This window comes from Anas platyrhynchos, chromosome 5, assembly GCF_047663525.1.
Source record: "Anas platyrhynchos isolate ZD024472 breed Pekin duck chromosome 5, IASCAAS_PekinDuck_T2T, whole genome shotgun sequence".
Taxonomy (NCBI): Eukaryota; Metazoa; Chordata; class Aves; order Anseriformes; family Anatidae; genus Anas; species Anas platyrhynchos.
In genome coordinates, this window is record NC_092591.1 from 59,396,409 (window position 1) to 59,415,644 (window position 19,236).

Genomic DNA, 19,236 nt, shown 5'->3' on the forward strand with positions numbered 1-19,236 from the left:
GTGTCACTTCCTTCCCTGGGGAGCAGACAGAAATGCGTGTGGGGAGCTGGTCTTCCACTGGTACCAGGCTTGTTTGTGGGCACACCACCCTGGGGCACGGTCCCCTCTCCCTGCTGCTCAAGTTGGGCTCGAGATAGCCCAAAACACATGGTTTTTCCCCTTCCTCCCAGGGGAAGGCGCAGACAGCCCTGAAGTTTAATTCAGTGTTACCAGGCAATTGTCCTTGAAACTAACCAGTCTTAGCTCTATTGATCTGTAGATTGTTAATTTTGCATGAGCTTTCCAGGAAAAACGAGTTAAGTTTCAACCTCTTAAAAATATGCATGGAATAGCGTCCATTTGATGTGCTGCCACGCGGCGCCTGGTTTCTGCCGTGATATCCTGGAACAGGTGCACTGCTGAGGAGGGTGAGGATGCGACTTGTGCAGTCCCTCGCTGCACTGCTTAGGTAGCACCGTCCTGCCCTGTGCCCCTGTTTGCAGCCGTCTGCACTCCCACCTCCACCAAGGCCAAGCTGGGCTGATGCTGCGCGCTCCCCTTGTGTCCGCTTTGGGACTTCTCTTCCAAGGAGTGCTGAATTTTCTGAATTTCTTTCTCCTGCCCGATGTGCGAGCGCTCGTCTGTGATGTACAAGTGAGCCCTTGTTCTGTAACTATCTCAGCGCTTCTCCCATATGACCAGTTGCAGAGAGAAGCAGATAGAGGAGCAGAACTGTTGGTGCTTGCACAGAGCAGACACAGGGCGCGTGCAGCAGTGTGGGACGGAGTCAGGCAGCCTTCGCCCTGCAGCAAAGGAGCTGCTGCTTTCATCCCCCCTTCAGCTGGGGACCCCCCGGGGCAGCAGGAGGGCCGGGAGGTGTGTGGGAGAGCCGCCTTGCAAAGTGCTTAGGGGGTTTCTGGAGGGGCTGCTGTGTCTGGGACGAGCTCTCAGCCCCTCTTTGCAACACCACCAGTGGTGCTGAGCCCAGGGAGGGGAACTCCCAGCCCTCAGCAGGAGCCCAGCGGGAACCCCGGGCATGCAACAGCTGGAAGTCAGGTTTGGGAATTCTCCTCTTTTTTTTTTTTTTCCCCTGAGAGTTTTTGCAGCACTTCAGATGTCCTCGGTTTCTTGGTAGGGGTTTTGGAAACTGGGTTGATCCATAAATGTGAGGAGGAGGATGAAAACGGTTGAGTCAATTCACAGCTGGAATCCCTGTTTCCTTGTGTAAGCATTGAAGTATTTCTGGTGTAACTTTTTGCTCATGGTGATTCAGACTTTTGAATTACATATAATATATGGAAAAAGTTGTTGCATGTGAAATGCTTTTATGGCAATTAGTTTCCAAGAACCAGTGTTCAAAAGAGTGCAATGGGTTCATCCCCAGTGAGTTCACCAGTGCTGTTCCCAATTACTGTAACCGAAGGGCTGGCCATGAATTTTCATTTAGATTGGGCTGCAAATGTTTGCAAAATTGGACTAGCAATAGTAATTATTGGGCAGATAATGAATTAATAAATTAGAGCAACACTTAGAAACATAGAAACATTAGTTGCTCTTATGCAGCCACTTGGTTCCCATACATAAAACGTGAAAGTTTCTTCCGCCCCAGAAATGATGAGATTCAAGTTCATGCTAAGGTTCTGTGGAACAAGTAGAAAATCATGGGAGTTTAGGGGCTTGCTCATATGCCCATAAGTACTTTATATTTGTAGAGGTGTTTATAAAAAAAAAAAAAAAAAAAAAAAAAGAAACAACAACTCACTTTGGTGTAAACGTGGCACTTTCAGTTTTTAACCTTTTGTGTATTTGTCCAGTCTGCTATTTTCATGAGGAGGCAGAAGTTACATGCATTTGTACAAACACCATTGGTTTTAGCCCCAAATATTGCTGCATAAAGCTAGAAGCCTTCAAACACCCTATTATATTTTTTCTGTTACAGAATTTCTAGATCAAAAAGGGCTCCGCATATTCCAAATGAACTCCGAACATGTTCTGAAAGGAGTATCTTTCCAGGGCTGTCTGTCGTTGTTAGTAACGTGGTGCAGCTCCTCGCCTCCTGGTTGTGTGAGAGGCAGTCCCTCGGGAATACCCAGCTAGGAAGCAGCGATTGCAATTGGCAGTTGCTGTTTGCTCATGAAAACTCTGGGTGGTCTTCAGTTCCTATTGTGCCAGGCAGGGTTTGAGAGCGTGACAATAGTGCTACAAGCAGCACTGGCTGCATCGTGGCTGAAGTAAAAGCTACTTACGAGGATTTCTAGTCTGGTTTTCTGACCATTTTCCTTTAATGCAAACAGATTTCTTCCATAAAATTTATCTCTGTTTCAGACTGAGATTCCTATAAGGCGTTGAAAAAGGCTGAGTAATGTATAAATACCCCCAAAAGTTTTGCCTCAAAGCTCTGTCCTGTTTCATCTTGCTTTATAACATTCAGAAGAGCTGTAGCTGACGGGAAGCTCAGGTGATGCTTAGGTGATGGCGGTGGCAAATAGTAAGATCATACAAAGGTGTTTTGCACCACCAGAACACGAGGGATGCAGTCCCGATGCCGAGCATAGTAAAATCAGAACAGGCAGTGTTACACTATTTCTTCTCTGCTAGCAGCTCTAGTCAACAACACTGTCGTGGTCAGGATCGGAGTGTGAAGATAGGTGTTGTGCTGACACGTAGGATGCTTTGGCAGCACAGCCATAGACGTCGGTTTTACCCAGGAGTTCAACTTTGTGTCCTGTTCTGCCCTGAGGAAGAAGCAGGATAAAGGACGAAGAAGATGAAGGATAGTTTTAAAGCTAGCACCTCTGGCTAGTTAAGCTGAGGCACGTGATATGGTCACGTTGCTTTAGAGTCAAAGAAACTTTTCGTGTACTAATGCCTAGATCCTCGTCTGTGCTCAAAGCAGGACAAAAGCTGAAGCCAAATGTTTCAGAAGATATTTCTTTGCATAAGAACAAAACAATAACAAAAAGGCATCATCATCAACAACAACAACAAACAACACAACCTCCTGTAGAGCTGAACAGATGAGCAATCTCTGTGGGGAAAAAAAGAGGGCATGAAAAAATAGCTGGGAGATTTCACATCAGTACTCTGCCAGTGCTTTTCAGTTTATGTGGAAACTTGGACTGAAGATTTTTGTGTTCTGGCTGGCTCTGCTCCATGTTGTTAGTGCTCTAGCTTTTGTTAATACCAATTTAAAACACACACATTTCACGTTGAACTGAAAAATTATATACATGTGTCTGCCTTCACAACTAATAGTATGTTTTCTTTGTTTCTTATATTTCAGTGACACTTTCTGCTGCCACTCCTGCGTACTTTCGAGGGTTCACATTGATTGCTCTCAAGGAAGGAAAAGAAGGTGACAAAGAAGAAGACCATGCAGGGACTTTTCAGGTGAGAGATCTTTCCCTGACCTGTACTGCTAGGAGTCTGTCTTACTGTATGCTGGGCTCATAGGGAGCTATTATTTGCACAAGAGAATGCAGAATATGCTTAAGTAAGCACAAATATTGGTGGATGCTGACATGAGAACAGAATAATGTATTTTATATTCTATGCAATCTCTTCAAGAGGTCAAGGCTTTTATACCTTGACTTCAACTTGCCTTCCTACACTTTTCAAGTTAAGCACGTGCATAAAATATTTGAACTAGAGCCTGAATTTGTTATCCAAAGGGAGCATGAAATGTATTTTATTTGTTTTGCTTTTTGTGTTTCTTTGCCTAGCTATTTCTGTTCTTTCAGATGTAGATTACCCTTCTGCGAAGTGTGCTTGCCACAGCTGTAATGATTGTTTTATCAGTCATAAATTAGGTTCTGCTGTTTTATGATGCTTAGTAGTACTTTACTTAACGAACACATTCAGTGGGATGAAATGTTGTTTAGCATTATCAAAGGATTGGAACCCAGAGCGGTGATTCACAAAATAGTATTTCTGTTTATTTCGATTCACATTGCATGAAAAAAAATCCGGAAATTGAGAATACACAATATATTTATGAAAATGGATAGAAATTGTGTAGATTTGTTGTTGCCCAAGATTCTCAGATGAGGTATTGTTTGCTGTTTGTTTCCAAATTTAGCAACGTTGTACATGGTACTGATTATAGTTTACAGAATGGTTAATAATACTGATAGTAATTTCAATAACAATTTATATGTAAAATATGTTGTTTGCCACTAAGAAGCACCTCTGTGTGTTCAAGAGAAATACTCAAAGGTTTTACTTTGGTGAGCTACAGGAGGACAGAAATCAGCATAATGCTAGCATCTCTTCCTAAAGGTCTTCTGTGTCTTGTTTATAGCAAATATGCTGTGCAAACTCAATACCTATTTGAGTATTTGTTTTCCTATCTAGTTTGTCTAGAGGCCTCTTTCTAGCTTTCATATGCTTTCTAAGAAAACCTGGAACAAATGATAATGTATTTGATATTGGAATAATTCTACCTTCCTTAAAACTAAATGTTTTCCTAATATTATGTAAGAGAAATCTGTTTAATATGAACAGTTTTTGTTTTGTTTTGTTTTTTTTTTAAAGTAAACCAGCGTTAAAGCCTCAGCTGATGCTAAGAAGTAGAAATGGTGTGCTTCATCAGTTTTAGAAAGAAACTTGTCACCAATAATTTCTCTGTTTCAGTTGTTAATGTCTCTGTAGCATGGCTAATGGGAAAGACTTGGCCGGAGTTTTTCCTTTATGGCCAGATGTATGTCTAACTCATAATAAAGTGAGAAACTCACTAAGCTTTCCTGAAACACAGAGGAATTTTCAAGTCAGCAGAGAGTGGGAGGCAAATGGAAATTCTAAATAGATCAAAACATAAAAAGCCTAATGGATCTCAGTGGAGGAAAGGTTGTTTAATTAGCTTTATTATACGGATTGCAATCTGAAATTGGTATTCTAATTGGCAGAGGAGAGTTTCAAATTTTATGTGCAACTAAATTTGTATGTCTGTGGGGCAGGCAGTACTCACTGTACTGGTCCGACATTAGCGCAATTAACTGAAGCTCATTTAGATAGTGCCTGCCAGTCCTGCCTGCGTTCATGCAGGTTGAAGAATTTTGTTTAAATATCCAATGAATGCTTACAGTGATAAATACTGATGTCTCTTGGATCATGGTTAGGTGCTCGTTACTGGAAGAGGAATAGGCAAGCTTAGTGCAGAAGTTTGCACTGTTTGCTTTGTAACACGAAGATCCTAACGGTGTCTAAACAGTTTTACCGAATACGATGTGTAGCATCACTTGCATGCCATTTGCAGTTCTGTATTTCCAGTGCTCAGATGGAGAACACGTTACTCAATGAATTAGCTAATGGAACAGAACTTGCTGAAAACTGCTAAATAGTGGCAAAAGTCTGGATGCAAGTTCTGGGCTACTGGAATAAAGCTCTGCCTCCACAAGGAAACGTATTTACTGTTCAAATAATAATCACAACAGAGCAAGGAACATAAAACGCACCGCATGAAGCAAAGTGCTTCATTTATAGTAGCAAGACTTTGTAGCGTAGCCAGGATTGAAGGAACCCGAGGCTGACAAACCTAAGACTGTTTTTTCCTTCCCTGCCCTCAGAGAACATAACCCACTGTATTTTCCAGTCTGTGCATGCTACTTTCCAATCACAAAAAAAGACATTCTTGGGCAAAACCTGCACGGGCACTGTGCTCAGGTGAAGGTGCCATGGGGCCGTGCCTTTGGGTTTGCACAGAGCCATTGAGCGTTGACCTGATTGTTGCGTCTAATGCTTCAAAACAACGTAGAGGAGCATGTGCTAGAGCAGCAGGGTGTTAAATAAGCACTGCCTTCTCAGCGACTGATACAGCTGTGGTATGGAAAAACGCGGTGTTTGGGGTCACGGCCGTGCTGCAGCAGGTTTTGCTGCGAGCCCCCTTGGACGGGATGAACATGTAGTGACCGGCTGCCGTGAGTTTGCCCGGCAGGGGCTGTGCTCTGCCTTTTTCAACCTCCTCATGGCTCATTGACTTCTGTCTGACTGCAAGTCAGCAGGTACGGTCAGTCTTCATTAATCATTAAGCTGCAGGGTCTTGATCCTATAAATAGCAAAGCTGTTAAAATTCTTGGTTGAACAGGTATCTTCTCCTGTATTATTTTTTTTTTTTTGGTTACCTTTGTACTTGTCACAGAGTAGAGACTTTTACAGAAGTGTAGTTTGGACTCCGCCATTCTAAATGTGTTTTTTACTGAGAAAACTGAGATTTTTTAGGTCTGATTTTACCATTTCTTTATTAATGAGGCCAAACATCTTTCTCTTTGTACTTGTAGCACACCCAGGGCACAACTTGGATTAAAAAAAAAAAAATCACGTTGTTTCCCACAAACATACATTAAGTAGCTAAACTAAATATAGCTGGGGAGTTAAATATGCCAAATTCAGTCACAGAAATATGGAGATGTAATAATATGGCTTTTACTTACACCAGTGATAATTGTAAAGTTGGGGGTGCAGTGCGGCACTCTGAGAGCTTCGACTATTGTGTCCCATTGGTCTCTTTACACAAACCTTCCCAACTGCTGTTGTGCAGAATGCTGATCCGTCTGTTTTGTAATGTTTAGCAACAGTCTGCAAATCGTTTGAAGGCAATTTAAAAGCAAATTATACTCGGGGGCAACAATCAAGAACTGATAGACTATAGAGCAGTGTCTATACAGGCCATTTTAATCAGCGTGATTATGCAATGTAATAGATTTAGTTTAGTAAATAATGTATAATAATAGAAGTTTAGTGCTGAACCTTGTCTGATTCATTTTCATCTCTGAGGAAGAATAAATACTCCAAGGAAAGTCTTGGGGGTTGTGATGTTTTCTGAATCTTTTCTTAAGAAGTGTTCAACAGCAACAAAACATTCAAAATCTCTCCAAGTTGCGTGTTTAAACCCTTCAACATATTGTGTGTTATGGAAATTTCAAGGAAAACTTGAACGTTGTGCAAATGTGACGTGTTTTTCTGATGTATGGTGATAAACTGACTCAACGGCTCACAATTAGACATTTCTCTGTCTTGTTTGAGCATAATCAGCCATTAGGCTCTTGTGTGATGTCCTCTGTTTTTGTGATATCTTACTTCTGAATGTAGTAGCGTTCATCACAGTAGTATCCCTGAAACTATCCCTTTGCTCAGCTGATAAGAAAATAAGTGGGTTTCACTTTCTGTGCTCTAGAATGAATGTAAGAACATACCAAGAAGCAATGTAAGAACATACATAGGCACAACAGGAGCAAGAGTGAAGGTTTCATTAAAAACAGGACATACATAAAAGCTGGGGGTGTGTGCTAAAGCAGAAAACATGTAAGGAAAGTTGGAGCAGTAGTAGATAAGTAAGGTAAGTGGTCTTTTATCCTAAGTCCTCCTTGTCTAGGTTTACCCTGAACTGCCCCAAACATTTGTCTTTGTTCCTTTGTTTGCTGAATGGTGATCATTTCTTTTGATGCTGTTCAGCTGACTAAAGTGCTTACCAAAGCTTTTAGATTAAAAGGTATTTTTACAAGCTCTCAGAAAAGCAGATCCTCAGTTGCTGTGTTCTGGCATTTTACAGGAATCTTGTGTCTTTTTAAGCAGGTGATGCTGCGTTTTGAAAGCAGTGTAAAAAGGCTTCTAGCACTGTGTCATGATTTACTAGTTTATGTATTTATATTCAAAATTAGTTTATATTTAAAAAACACTGCAATTAATTATGAAGCTTTTTATTATTAATATTAAGCTACACTTGCCATCTTGATGTTGCACTCAACTGTATATTTTTTTAACCTTATATCCCACGTTGAGCACATCAGGCAATGAGTAAATGGCTTATTCTGAGATGTATGAAATGATGTTGCTTTGCTCAAAACTCTGCTAGCTGTTTCACTTTCCCAGCGTGTTATCGCTGGAACAGTCAACCGTCTTACTGCTCGTAAGCATATGGAAGTAATGATTTTTTACTCTGATTTGATGTGAAAGCTCAATCATCTGGTGGCTTGCAAATCATGTGGGATTAATTTTCAGTTTATACTAAAACCATATCGTTTAAGTTTAGTGGTAAAGGTTCCTCACACCAGTGAATGACAGTGTGTTGTCCCTATCTAATTAAAACTTCAAACTTGAAGAATTGTTCAGGATTTTCATGAAGGAGGGTTCAGACATCGGGATATGTAATCCTGGAGTGACAGGTGAGGTTGGGGGGGAGGGGAGTAAGAAAAGGATGGACACTATTTATTTCCTTATGCCTTTAAACCCAGTAATTATGTGGCCACCACATGTATAACTAGTTCATGTTTATCAGAAAGAGAAGGACACAAAGCTGCGTGCATTGGCTTCAAAGAGAGACAGCTGCTGTAACACCCCCATACAAAGGGCGGGGGTTGGGGGTGCAGTTGCATCCAAGCCCCTAAATGAAAATTCTCTTTCTGAAGTTTTGATCAGCAGTTCTGCCATCAGCAGGAGATAAATCAATGCGAAACAGCTGTATACAGTCATTAAATGCATGATCCAATGCTATTACAGGAATGTGTTAAAGATGAAAGAGTCAGAATGTGCCAGGTATATGATTTGGAGCCTGAGAAAGGAGAGATGAATTTTGAAAAATTAAATGTTATATTTATGTCTCCTGGTCTTTTCAATTTGCCACAGTATTCCTGATTTTCTGCTAAAATCCAATCTTTCCTTGCAGTTATTGCACAAGAATCATTGTGCACATTATTCTAGACCAAAAAAAAAATAAATTAAAAAATGTAAAATAAGCCTTAGCTCCTGTTTTGTGTAGGATGGAATTGGTTGTCCTTGATGGAAACTTTCACACATTTTCTAGAGCTCCCTGACTCTCATATCATGATACTTTTTTTTTTTTTCAAAGCTTATATTTAATCCTTGAGTATCTGTCACAGCAAGTTCCAGTGATTAGAAAATGTGAATGAACCCTTTGAGTTCAATTACATATAAAAAGGACTGGTACACTGGAAGAACTGTAACCTGAACCACTTACTGGCAAGGTTTTGGTTAAAAATTGCTGTGTCTTGCTTCAGACAATAAAAGATTATCATATAAAAGAAGAGTGGTGAGCATCAGGCACTTGCAGAAGAACAGCTCTGCGATAGTAATTACATGTACTTATTTACAAATATTTTATTTGTTGATATTTCAAGTTGTGCTTTCAAAAAAAAAAAAAAACAAAAAACAAACCACAACTGCCTGCTCCCCTGGGGTGGGGAGAGGTGAACAAGAAATAAACAAACAAAAAAAACAGAAAACATGCCTCTTGAGATACATTAGCTAAAACTGCAGGATCCAAGGCTTATCAGAGTCAGGTTGTCTCAAGTGTAACTTTTCCCCTGCCTTGCAGCCTGCCAGTGCATGCTGTCTACCTCTGCAGTGCCAGCCTGTGTCATGGTAAGGTATTAGAGCTGCCTACTTAAATCTCCCATGGAAAAGAATATCTACTAGATTATTCTCTGCCTTGGATTAGCAAGACTTTCTGGTCCTAGGAGGCTCCTGAAGAGACTCATTAGATAATTGTTTCCTGGAATTTGGCATTGGTGCTTAACAAATCAGCTCCCGCCTATGTGGGAAGATGTGAAGGGAGGAAATGACACTGGAAGCACTGTCCTTGTCTGCCTCGGAGACTCCAGACTGCTTGTCACATGCATGAGCAGTGGGAGTCCCCTTCTTAGCCTCTTGGGACCATTTAATGCTTTACAGGAGTCCTCTGTACAGATCTTGCTTCCAGACCCACAGCCAGTTTTGATGCGTCTGATGCGTGCAGATCCCACTGGCTCTCTTCTGTCTGTGAGCAGAAGCTGTGTGTTCTTCCCCGCCAGGCAGTGCTGAAGAGGACACATCCATCCCAGTGACTCTCAAGGAAGGTGTTTTAAATACCCCTTTCCTCCAGCCCAGGTAACCTACCGAAGGCATCGTTGCTCCAGTGTCAGATAGATGAGTCACCGTCCGAAGAAAGAAATTTTAGCAGACATTTAACCCAGTGGCAATAGCCAGATGCTTTGCAGTTAGCATAGGCTAAATGGGCTAGAACTGTGTATCTGGGCTCTGTTTTCATTGAAACTTCTGTTCAGCATCTTTTTCCTTACTCCTACTGTTGCCGTCAGGCTTTCCTTCCTGGATTTCCCTTTTTGTCTCATTATTTGCCAGCTTCATCTAAGGCTCTCAGCAATTATTTTGATTCTTTGTGGCTCTGCTGAGCTAGATCACCACTGTTATGTCCTTAGCTGTTATTATTTTTCTTTAATGCTCCGTGACTTACCCCTGTTGCAGTTATTTGCTGTTCTGCAGCATCAGAAAACCTTCAGTGTGTCAATTCCAATCAGCAGGACCTCGGAGCAAGTGTCTGTTCTTTGCACTTCCACTTTGCATCAGGTTGCAGAGCTTTTATCAGCTATTCCCTCGTGATCTGGACTTCTTCAGCTATTGCTGCCTGCAATCCTAGTTATGATAAGTTATGGATCTGGACAGTCATGCATACAGACTGATACAGGGTTTTTAAAAGGAATGGACGTTGTGGGGAAACGTGCTCGTTTTGATGCTTCTCTTCAGATAAGTACTGCCAGCTGCCAGACTACGATGAGTAGAGTGCAGAAGTGCAAAATTATAGAAGTACTTGAAAGCCTTCTCTCATGTTGTGCTTCCTTTTTCCTTCAAGTGTTTGCAGGGGGGAAGGTAGGAGGGGTGGAGGTGATGGTAGAGACTGAGGCTCAACTTGGCAGTTTCTCCAGGCTGTATGGACATTTCCCCTCTTTAAAGAAAATCCTGCTTTCAGTCCTCTAGAGTCTCCAGAAAGGAACACGTGCACCAGTAAGAGGTCTCCCAGTTAAATTTAAGTGGTGCTTTGTTTGTGTTCTTTAATTAATGGTCTTGAGTGCCTGCAGAGAGTTTCTGGTGGTTTAGGATTGGAAATAGCTCTTACAAATTTAGGAATTTGTCTGTCTCACTGATTCATGAATGTCTGTTACAGAGAAAACCTTTTAGCTGCACTTCAGACCATATTAGAGATCTTCAGTTCCCTGGACTCTGGTCATGAGGCAAGTCAGCTCTCATCACAACTCACTGCTGAACTCACTGCTACCAGCTGGAACCTGCTGTTTGCTGTGCCATTTGTCTTGAGATCACTTTCTGAATTCAGCAGGCAATTTTGCATTACCACAGTGACCATGTATTTAGCTTTCATTATTCCCCACTGCATGTGTGCCCTTCTTAGACCTAGATTGCGGTCTGCCCTGGCACTCATCCTCCTTTGCAACTGTTCCCTCTCTGCGGATGGTAGGAACCTCTCAGTGTTTGCTAAGGGATACTGTTTCAGCTTCCATTGCTGTCCTGAATAGGTGTAATTGATTATTCTCTCTGCTGTGATAGCTCTTTCTCATGACCTAACAACCCAGGATCATTACTCATCTGATCAGTGTATTTACTCTACGTCAGAGCGGTGTGTGTGGACTATGGCCTGAATTCCTCTCCGTGTACCACAGGACATAAAAGCCAGGTAATGATGAACAATATTGCTGTTTTGTCTTACAGTGACAGTGATGCAAGATTTCTTCAGGGAAATTAATGTATTTTGATTCTGGTGCATTCAACATGTTTGCTTTTCAGTACTTTATCCTAATACACATTTATAACTGCTTGTAGTCTTTTCACTTCATGCAGTCCTGAATGGAAATCCACAATGATGTCCTCAGAATAGGCAAAGGCTTGTAAAACTGAAAAATCTACCTTTTCATTTTAAACACATCAGATGTTTTGCTTCAATGATAGCCTTTACTCAAGAGACTTTGCAGACATATTTCTGACTAAAATACCTTTTTTTTTATTTTATTTATTTTTTCAGTTTCTTTTTCTTAAAAGCTTTAAGAGAAGACCAGAATGTAGCTCTAAGACATCTCCTTTCCCTGACCAGACTGAGACTATTTGGGGTCCATGACCAAAAATCTATATAACATTGCTTTTTCTCCCAGATCTACTCTTGCAGGACTTTGGGAGTTTGTCTCTTTCCAGCACAGTGCTGGATTGCTTCAGTGTAATGTGGCCTTGTTCCTCCCTGGTTTCTGAAGTCTGGGATTTTAAGGATATCCGTAACTGAAAGTACTGATAAAGAAGAGCCTCTTTGGACAAATGGACTGAGATCTCTCATTAGGATTTCTCCTGGTCTGTCACCCCACATTCCGGTTCTCTCCAATTGTTTGATATCCCCTTAAACTCTGTTGATGATCACCTAAAAAATATTTCTTTCTGTTAGTGTTAAGTCCTGTAAGAGAAGTTCTCAGTGTTCATCTAGGACCTAACTATGATTTTGGAAAGGTTTCTTGAGGCACTGCCCCGTGAGCCATCCCACTGGTGCCGTTTGTTCAGTCCTGTCTGTTCTCCGGTGCCCTTTCTGTTTCCCACGTGCACTGATCCCAGCGAGCTCCCTGCATCTCGTTCCACGTGGATTACCTGGCTGCTGTCATCACTGCTCTAAGAGTCATGCTTTTATTGCTGGCTTCTCATCTGCTCAATTGCTCTCTGACAGAATTGCCCTGATCCTATGCAAGACTCTCCTCTTACCCAGCAGACAAAGCTAGGAGATCTGGCTTTTACTCCAAGCAGGAGGTAAGGTGATCTCTGCCTCCCCTGGTCCTAGACTCGCTCCTTTAGTTTTGAGCGATTTCTGAAAATAGGGTGAGTTTTTCCCTTCTGTGTTGGCAGAACTTGCTCCTCCTCCCCTCAACCTCTTAGCTTTTTATTTTGTTTGGTTTTGTTTTTGGCTGTACAAGCGAAAGATCAGGGAACAGGCATTTTTAGATACAGTCTCACTACTGAGACCAGTCCTGAAATGATGCGCCACTTGCCATTATAGTCGTGCCCGAAATGACTCCTGACTTCTCCTCCAAGTGTTTTTGGAGGGAGCTGTTGCTGGGAGTCACCCCCAGTGTAAATATACCTACCAGCAGTCACTGACAGGGGACAGGACAGTTACTTGTAAGTAATTACACTCCCCACAGCTGGGTAGTGTTTTATTTTCTCACTCTTTATCTTCAGCTACCCCCCTCCCTCCCCATTCCGTTGCCCTTTGCAGTTACTGAGAGAAACTGCAAATGGCATCTTCCACTTGTCTTTTCTGATGGCTCTGTAAGGGGCAGGCTGTGAATGTACGCTACAAGGGCAGCACAAGCAGTGTTTTCTGACCTAGGCACTTTTGATTTCAATTTGTACAGACAAGTGAATACCTATAGGGGCAAGACATTTCAAGACACCGTTATTGCTGGTAACCTGTTGGATTTTCTGTACAAGATTTTTTTAATTAATTTTTCCAAATAACTATTTGCTGGACAGTATTTTGTATTTTGTCTGTGTAGTTACTTTTGATTATTAAAACAGCAGTGTATTAAAAACTAATTTTCCTATGAAAATAAATCAAGAGTAGCAAGAAATTCCGGATCCAGTTTCATAAAAGCCAGCGTTTGGCTCTCGAGAATGCTTTTCATAGCGCTCAGTAATTAGAAAGGGAAATTCCCTGCTGGTATAGAGCTACCATTTTGTTCCCCATTCCCTGCATTGTCACTGTGGGTAGGATTATTATGCAATCTCTGGCAAGCTCATCCTAGCAGACTGCTTACTAATTTGTAGGCTGTAGGTGTAAATTGAAAAGCCTTCATCCTGCTTCTGTTTACTTCACAGATTGAACTGGGCTCCAATTATTCTCATCTGTGTGAATTGAGGCACTGTTGTTGCTCTTGCCTCTTTTTTTGTCCATGTGGGTGGGCATAGCTCTTTTAGACCTGCATTTCTTTTCAAAAGAAACATTTAAAAGAATGGGTACATAAGAAGCAGTTTTAGTACTTACTGTTCTGTAACTTTAAAGATAAAATATATTTTTTATATATATATATATATAATATATATATATATATATATAATATATATATATTGCTACAGTCACTAGCATAGTACAGGTTCCTTAGGGCATTGCTGGTGTTTGTTCATGATTTGTCAGGCACACATCAGGGTTTTGTTCTCTTGGAACTTATTAAATCTTTCTTTCTTTATTTATTTTTCATTTTTTTCCCAATTGCATGAGTAAAGCTGACCTGCTTGCATAGCAGCCTTAATAATACCTGATGTTGTTTGGTTTAAGCCTGTTTGTCTCAAACCTGTTCTAGCTAACCTACTGTTTTTTTTAAAGAGGAGAAGAACAGAGGGGGAGAGAGGGTACGTAAAGTAGCAAACAAATACTGAAACTGGATAAATACTTTATCCTGTGACCTGTTTTGAGCAATAGATCACTTTCTTATGAAAATTAGCTACCTATTTTATATTATTAATAGACAAATGCTTTCTGGAAGCTTTTTTTTTTTTTTTTTTCTGGAAGTATTTTAAATGGTTGCTAAGGCAGCAGATTGCCTCTTATAGGTGGTCCTTTTGCTTTGGCCTCTCTGTACATGATATTGTGGGAACCCTAGATGTAGGAATATAGCCAGAATCTAAAGTTAGTAAATTACCCCCCCCCCCATGCTAATCCTACCTGTTAAGAAAGTCTGCCCACACGTTGTGATAAATCCTAGTACTATTAAGATAATCATAAATGGTTTTTGAATCATAAATGTCTGTTTGTTGTTCATGCAGGACCAGTGTATTTTTTTTTTTCTGGCTAGACACAATTTCTTGGCTTTCTATGAGATTCTTGCAGTAACCTAGTTTTCTCATTGTCAAAGGTTATCCAAAGTACAAACATAAATTAGAATTCGGTTATGATATATTTAGACAGTGGGATTATATAATAGCCTCGCTTTCAAATATTGTGTGTTCCAAACGCTAATTTGGAACATTTTTCTTAGAGGTTGTGTAGGATTTTTGTTAAGGAAGAAAAATACCTATAAACTACCTCCTCAAAATTATATGTATATCTACCTGTTTTTTTCTTTTAGCTCATCTTATGCTCACTAATCAGCTCATCTGATTGCACTAGTTGCAAAATGTATGAAACCAACATAACAAACAGCCAGCTTTGCATGTGGTGCAGATGTTATGCAACTGCCAGCTTCCACAGAAAGAACAGTGCACACAGCCACATGTTCTTCGGTTTCTGAACCCATTTGCTTTTTGTTGCCAAGTACAAAAGAGATTTGACATAATTTCTGGAGAATAACAAACCTGATATAACCATTGTGGAAGCTGTTTCTGGAGCACCAACAGTTCTGTTCATATTTTTACATCCATACACATGATGTACAAAAAACTGCTTATGCCTGAGCCCAATAATCCAGAATAATGTAAATGTGGGAAGGACCTGGGCAAGGATAAAAATATGGAAAACATACAAAGTCAGGATAAAATGCTGAAGTCGCTGCTATGAAGGTGCTTGACTGTTGATGAAACCTCTTATGAATTTAGAGAAATCATTACTACGTTTATATTCTGATTAAATTTACTGCATCTGGTCCTAAAAATTTCCTGTTGTCAGTGCTACCAGATTTGCATGAACCTTTATGGATGTAATACAGCTTTCAAATGTGCTTTGATACGGCCTTTCTGCTGAAGATTTTGAAGTTTTTGTGTAAACTACATTCCATAAAAAAAAATTATAGAATGTGGAGTTATCAAAACCAGTTTACAGAAAAATAAACTGTCAAGCAACTTAATCAAGATCACAAATCATACTTCAGCTGTGATTAAACTTCAGGAGTTCTGCTCCTTACGTACAGTGTTTGCTGCTTGAATCAAAAATGTTTAAATAGTCTTCTTTCTTCTTGCGTGTAAATACTGTCCATGCATAAAATAACAAATGTTTGTGAAACATGTAACATTTCTGCCATGAGTGTAAAATATAACACGGGGATTTTAAAAGAAGAGCACAGAACAATACTGTCTGTTTGGTGGGGTCCCTAAAAGCAGTTCTGGTAATGGCAGCCATTGTGCTGCTATGTAACCTGAAAGATCAAGTTTTACTACAATATTTAAATGACAAAAAACCCTCCAAATACTCTTAGCACTTTAGGCTTGATCATTTAAGCCAATAAATGGGTCTGGATCCATGCTGCACTATAGTTCTTCCTTGTTGCCAGTGCAGAATCTGAAGTAGTAGCATTAATATGTATTCTGGATTAGTGAAGTGGATGGTATAATGCCTACTGAGCTCTGTGTAATACAGAAGTATCGTGCATTTAAAAAAATAAAACAATCCCAGAAGTAATAATCTCCTTATCTATTAAACATGATTCCTGACCTCTCATTTAATACTTTTCTAATTACATGGTTCATATTCTGGAGATAAGCCATCACTTTTAAAGTGTCCATATCTCCTGAAAATTAGTTTTTACTTCATATGTGGCCATTGGAAGTTGTTTTCCCTCCTTTTGAGACAACATTTTTTATATTTCGTTTTTAAAGTCTTTTTACAGTGGCATGCTTCAGAGGATTGTTTTCTGAAACACTTTTACAAAATTTGCATGATCAGTGTGTATAAAGATGTAAAAGAAATTTATTGAGAATAATTCAAAATAACATTGAAACTCATGCTGGTGTGGTTGATCTTAAACACTGAGATAGATTTCTTATATCACCAAAATTCAGCCTTAGAAACGAAAAAGACTTTTCAAGAGCTAGGAAGCACTTGCTGGGCCATATTTAATTTCTGCAGTGCAAATCTGTGTTATTGCTGGTGCTTCCATGCTGCTCGTGTTCTGCTGATATTTGCATAGGTGGGTTAGACCTTTTGTGTCACTTCTGTTGATTCTGGATGCATCCTGTTCTCAGATTAAAAAGAACAGATTCAAAACAAACAAACATACAAAACTTTCACAGCTATTTGCTGGAGGTTCTCACTTAACCTAGGAGGAAGCGTCAGCTGTTTATAATCCTGCATACCAACACTTCCTCACTTGTTAGAGAAGGCAGTATTGTCTGGATTCACTCTATTTGGTGCTGTACTTAATTTTCCATTATATTTCTTGCTTGCAGGACACCTTCCCTAACCTGTTTAAAGTCCTGTGACTGAAAGAAGCTTTCCTTCAGGTAGTGTTCTCAACCTTGAGCAGATGAAGTGTCATAAACAAAGACAAGGAAGTGTAAAGGAACCGCATCCCATAAACTGCACAAAATCGCTGTCTGTAGCCTTGTTACAGATGCTTTTTGCGGTGTGTGTTCCATATGATGAGATTTGTATGCAATTTTGTCTGCCACTAAGAAAGAGTTAACATATATGTAAAACAAACAAAAAAAGGTAGTTTGAGCCTTATTTTGCAATTTTGGAACTTCTAATTCCATAGCTGTAAACGTTGGTTCTGTTTGCTTTCCAATATCTTAATTGCATGACATCATTTTTGTGTTGAAGTCTCCAGAACGTGCGGCAGGACCTGAGCTTGTGTTACCCATTAGGTAAAAGCTGTCATCATTGACATCAGTTAAAACACAGCTAGAAAAAGCGTAGTAGCCAGCTGCTACTTTCCAACTTCAGTTATGGGTAGAATTGCCCACGTGCATTAAGCAGGGTGCTGTGGTGGTGGACAGTGCGTGTCGTGCATGAGATGAGCACAAAAGCACCGTGACTCTCCTAGAACCGTGCCTGTCCATTTCCAGACTCTGTACGCTGCCATTTAAACATCACGTGTAGACATTATTATTATTCTGTGCTCAGTTCCATGAAATTCTCTGAATGTTTACATCTTTGAAAAGCACGACTAAGAGCATGCATAGGTGAAGTTCAGCCGTTTGGGACCTCAGTTTTGTTGATCTTTTTAGATGGCTCTTAGAAGCGCAGTAGGAGGGGGCTCATCTCTTTTATTCCACTGTAAATTGATTGTTTGCCAAAAGAAAAAGGAATGCTTTATGGCATAACACCTGCTGCTGCCTTCTTTTGCATCACGACCGTTGCTGTCTCTTTGTATTTCAATGACCAGAATAGTGGGGGAGAGCTGAGTGCAAAGATCCTGAGATTTTAAGGAATCGTCTCTAATATCCATCCATAGATGAACAGAAGGAGTGTATACTGGGACTGAGCATCAGACCAGCTGTAGCACATGAGCAATAATATCTCAAGCCTACTTAAGACAGTTCAGATCATCAGCAGAAAGTATAGGCAATTTTGGTTGCCTTGCAGTTATTTGTTGTTTTCTTCTGTCACTTTTCTTTCTGTATGAAAGGCAGACCCAAACAACACAGAAGAATTATTTATTCTCCACAACTCAGGCTGGTAGCAAAAAGGGCTACACAGAGGGGTCTTTGAATAACACAGAGGAATGGAACTGGTTGAAATGAGAAATGTTCTCTGTCAACAGTTAGCACTGTTGTGCTAACTAATGCAACAATTAAATGACTTGGAAATTTCCAATCAAAAGGTTGCCAGCACTTTATATGTAGATAAAAATGAAGCGTGCTATTCCTTGTATTGCATTATTTATAATAGATCATAAAATATTGAAGCAACACTACCTGAGGTGATGAAAAATCAAAACATGTAATTTCAGGATAGATTGTTACGAATGCATTTGGAATTACACAAATGTTTTACATGATACTGACTAAAACAGCATATTTTCAGAAAAAAAATGTATTTTGACAAAACTATGTTATGAAACTGGAAACTCTGTGAACTAATATTTTCCTACTTCGTGCTGTTAGTAGTCAGAGGAGTTCCAAAGCCTAAATTTCAGTGAAAGGCCACCAAGTCAACTAGAAACAGCTTATTTTGAAGCATGTCTTTGGAACAATGGAATATCTTTTTAGAAATCTGTCGTATTTCACCTGGATTTGCTGTGAAGGAAAACACTGGAAATAGAACCAAAGTAAATACAGTTTTTGTTCCTTTAAATCCCGCGTTATAACTTACTCCATTCTACTTATTCTTGATGCCATACACGTTTGCCTGTTTTGCAATGATGGAATATCGCTGAGAAGATTGTTGTTGCTAGAGATCTGCAAGTTTTAGTTTTCCTTGCTTATGTGTCAAACTGATTTGGAAATGAATTTTCTAGTTTCTTAATGAATGTCACAAAAAGCTGTTTTTTTCCCCAAAGAAAATGTACTTTACTCCCCCTCAGTCTGCAACTGCATACACTGAATTTCTATTTGCCCTAATGAAATTTCAAATGAAACAGCTTCACAGTTTTGATATACATATTCAAGAGAATTAAATTCCTTTGAGACTGAGATATTTTTTTTCTGAAGCTTTTGTGCTCTGTCATTTGCATGTACCGTATGATGGGAGTGCACATTTTTAATTGGAAAGTCTATTTACAGCCATGGAGTTGACACACGTAAAGAAAGCTTATATTTCAAAACAACACGCCG

The 19,236-nt window shown here is 40.0% G+C and overlaps 1 protein-coding gene across 6 annotated transcripts in view; it reads left to right on the top strand.

Moving 5' to 3' along the window:
* The window catches only part of SPON1 (spondin 1), a 427,336-nt gene that overhangs the window by 249,393 nt on the left and 158,707 nt on the right, over positions 1–19,236 (top strand). For all 6 annotated transcript variants that reach the window (XM_072039262.1, XM_072039264.1, XM_072039263.1 and 3 more), the window contains one exon: positions 3,263–3,369. In XM_072039262.1, the coding sequence (XP_071895363.1) occupies positions 3,263–3,369 (107 nt within the window). The remainder of the gene's footprint in view (positions 1–3,262; positions 3,370–19,236) is intronic.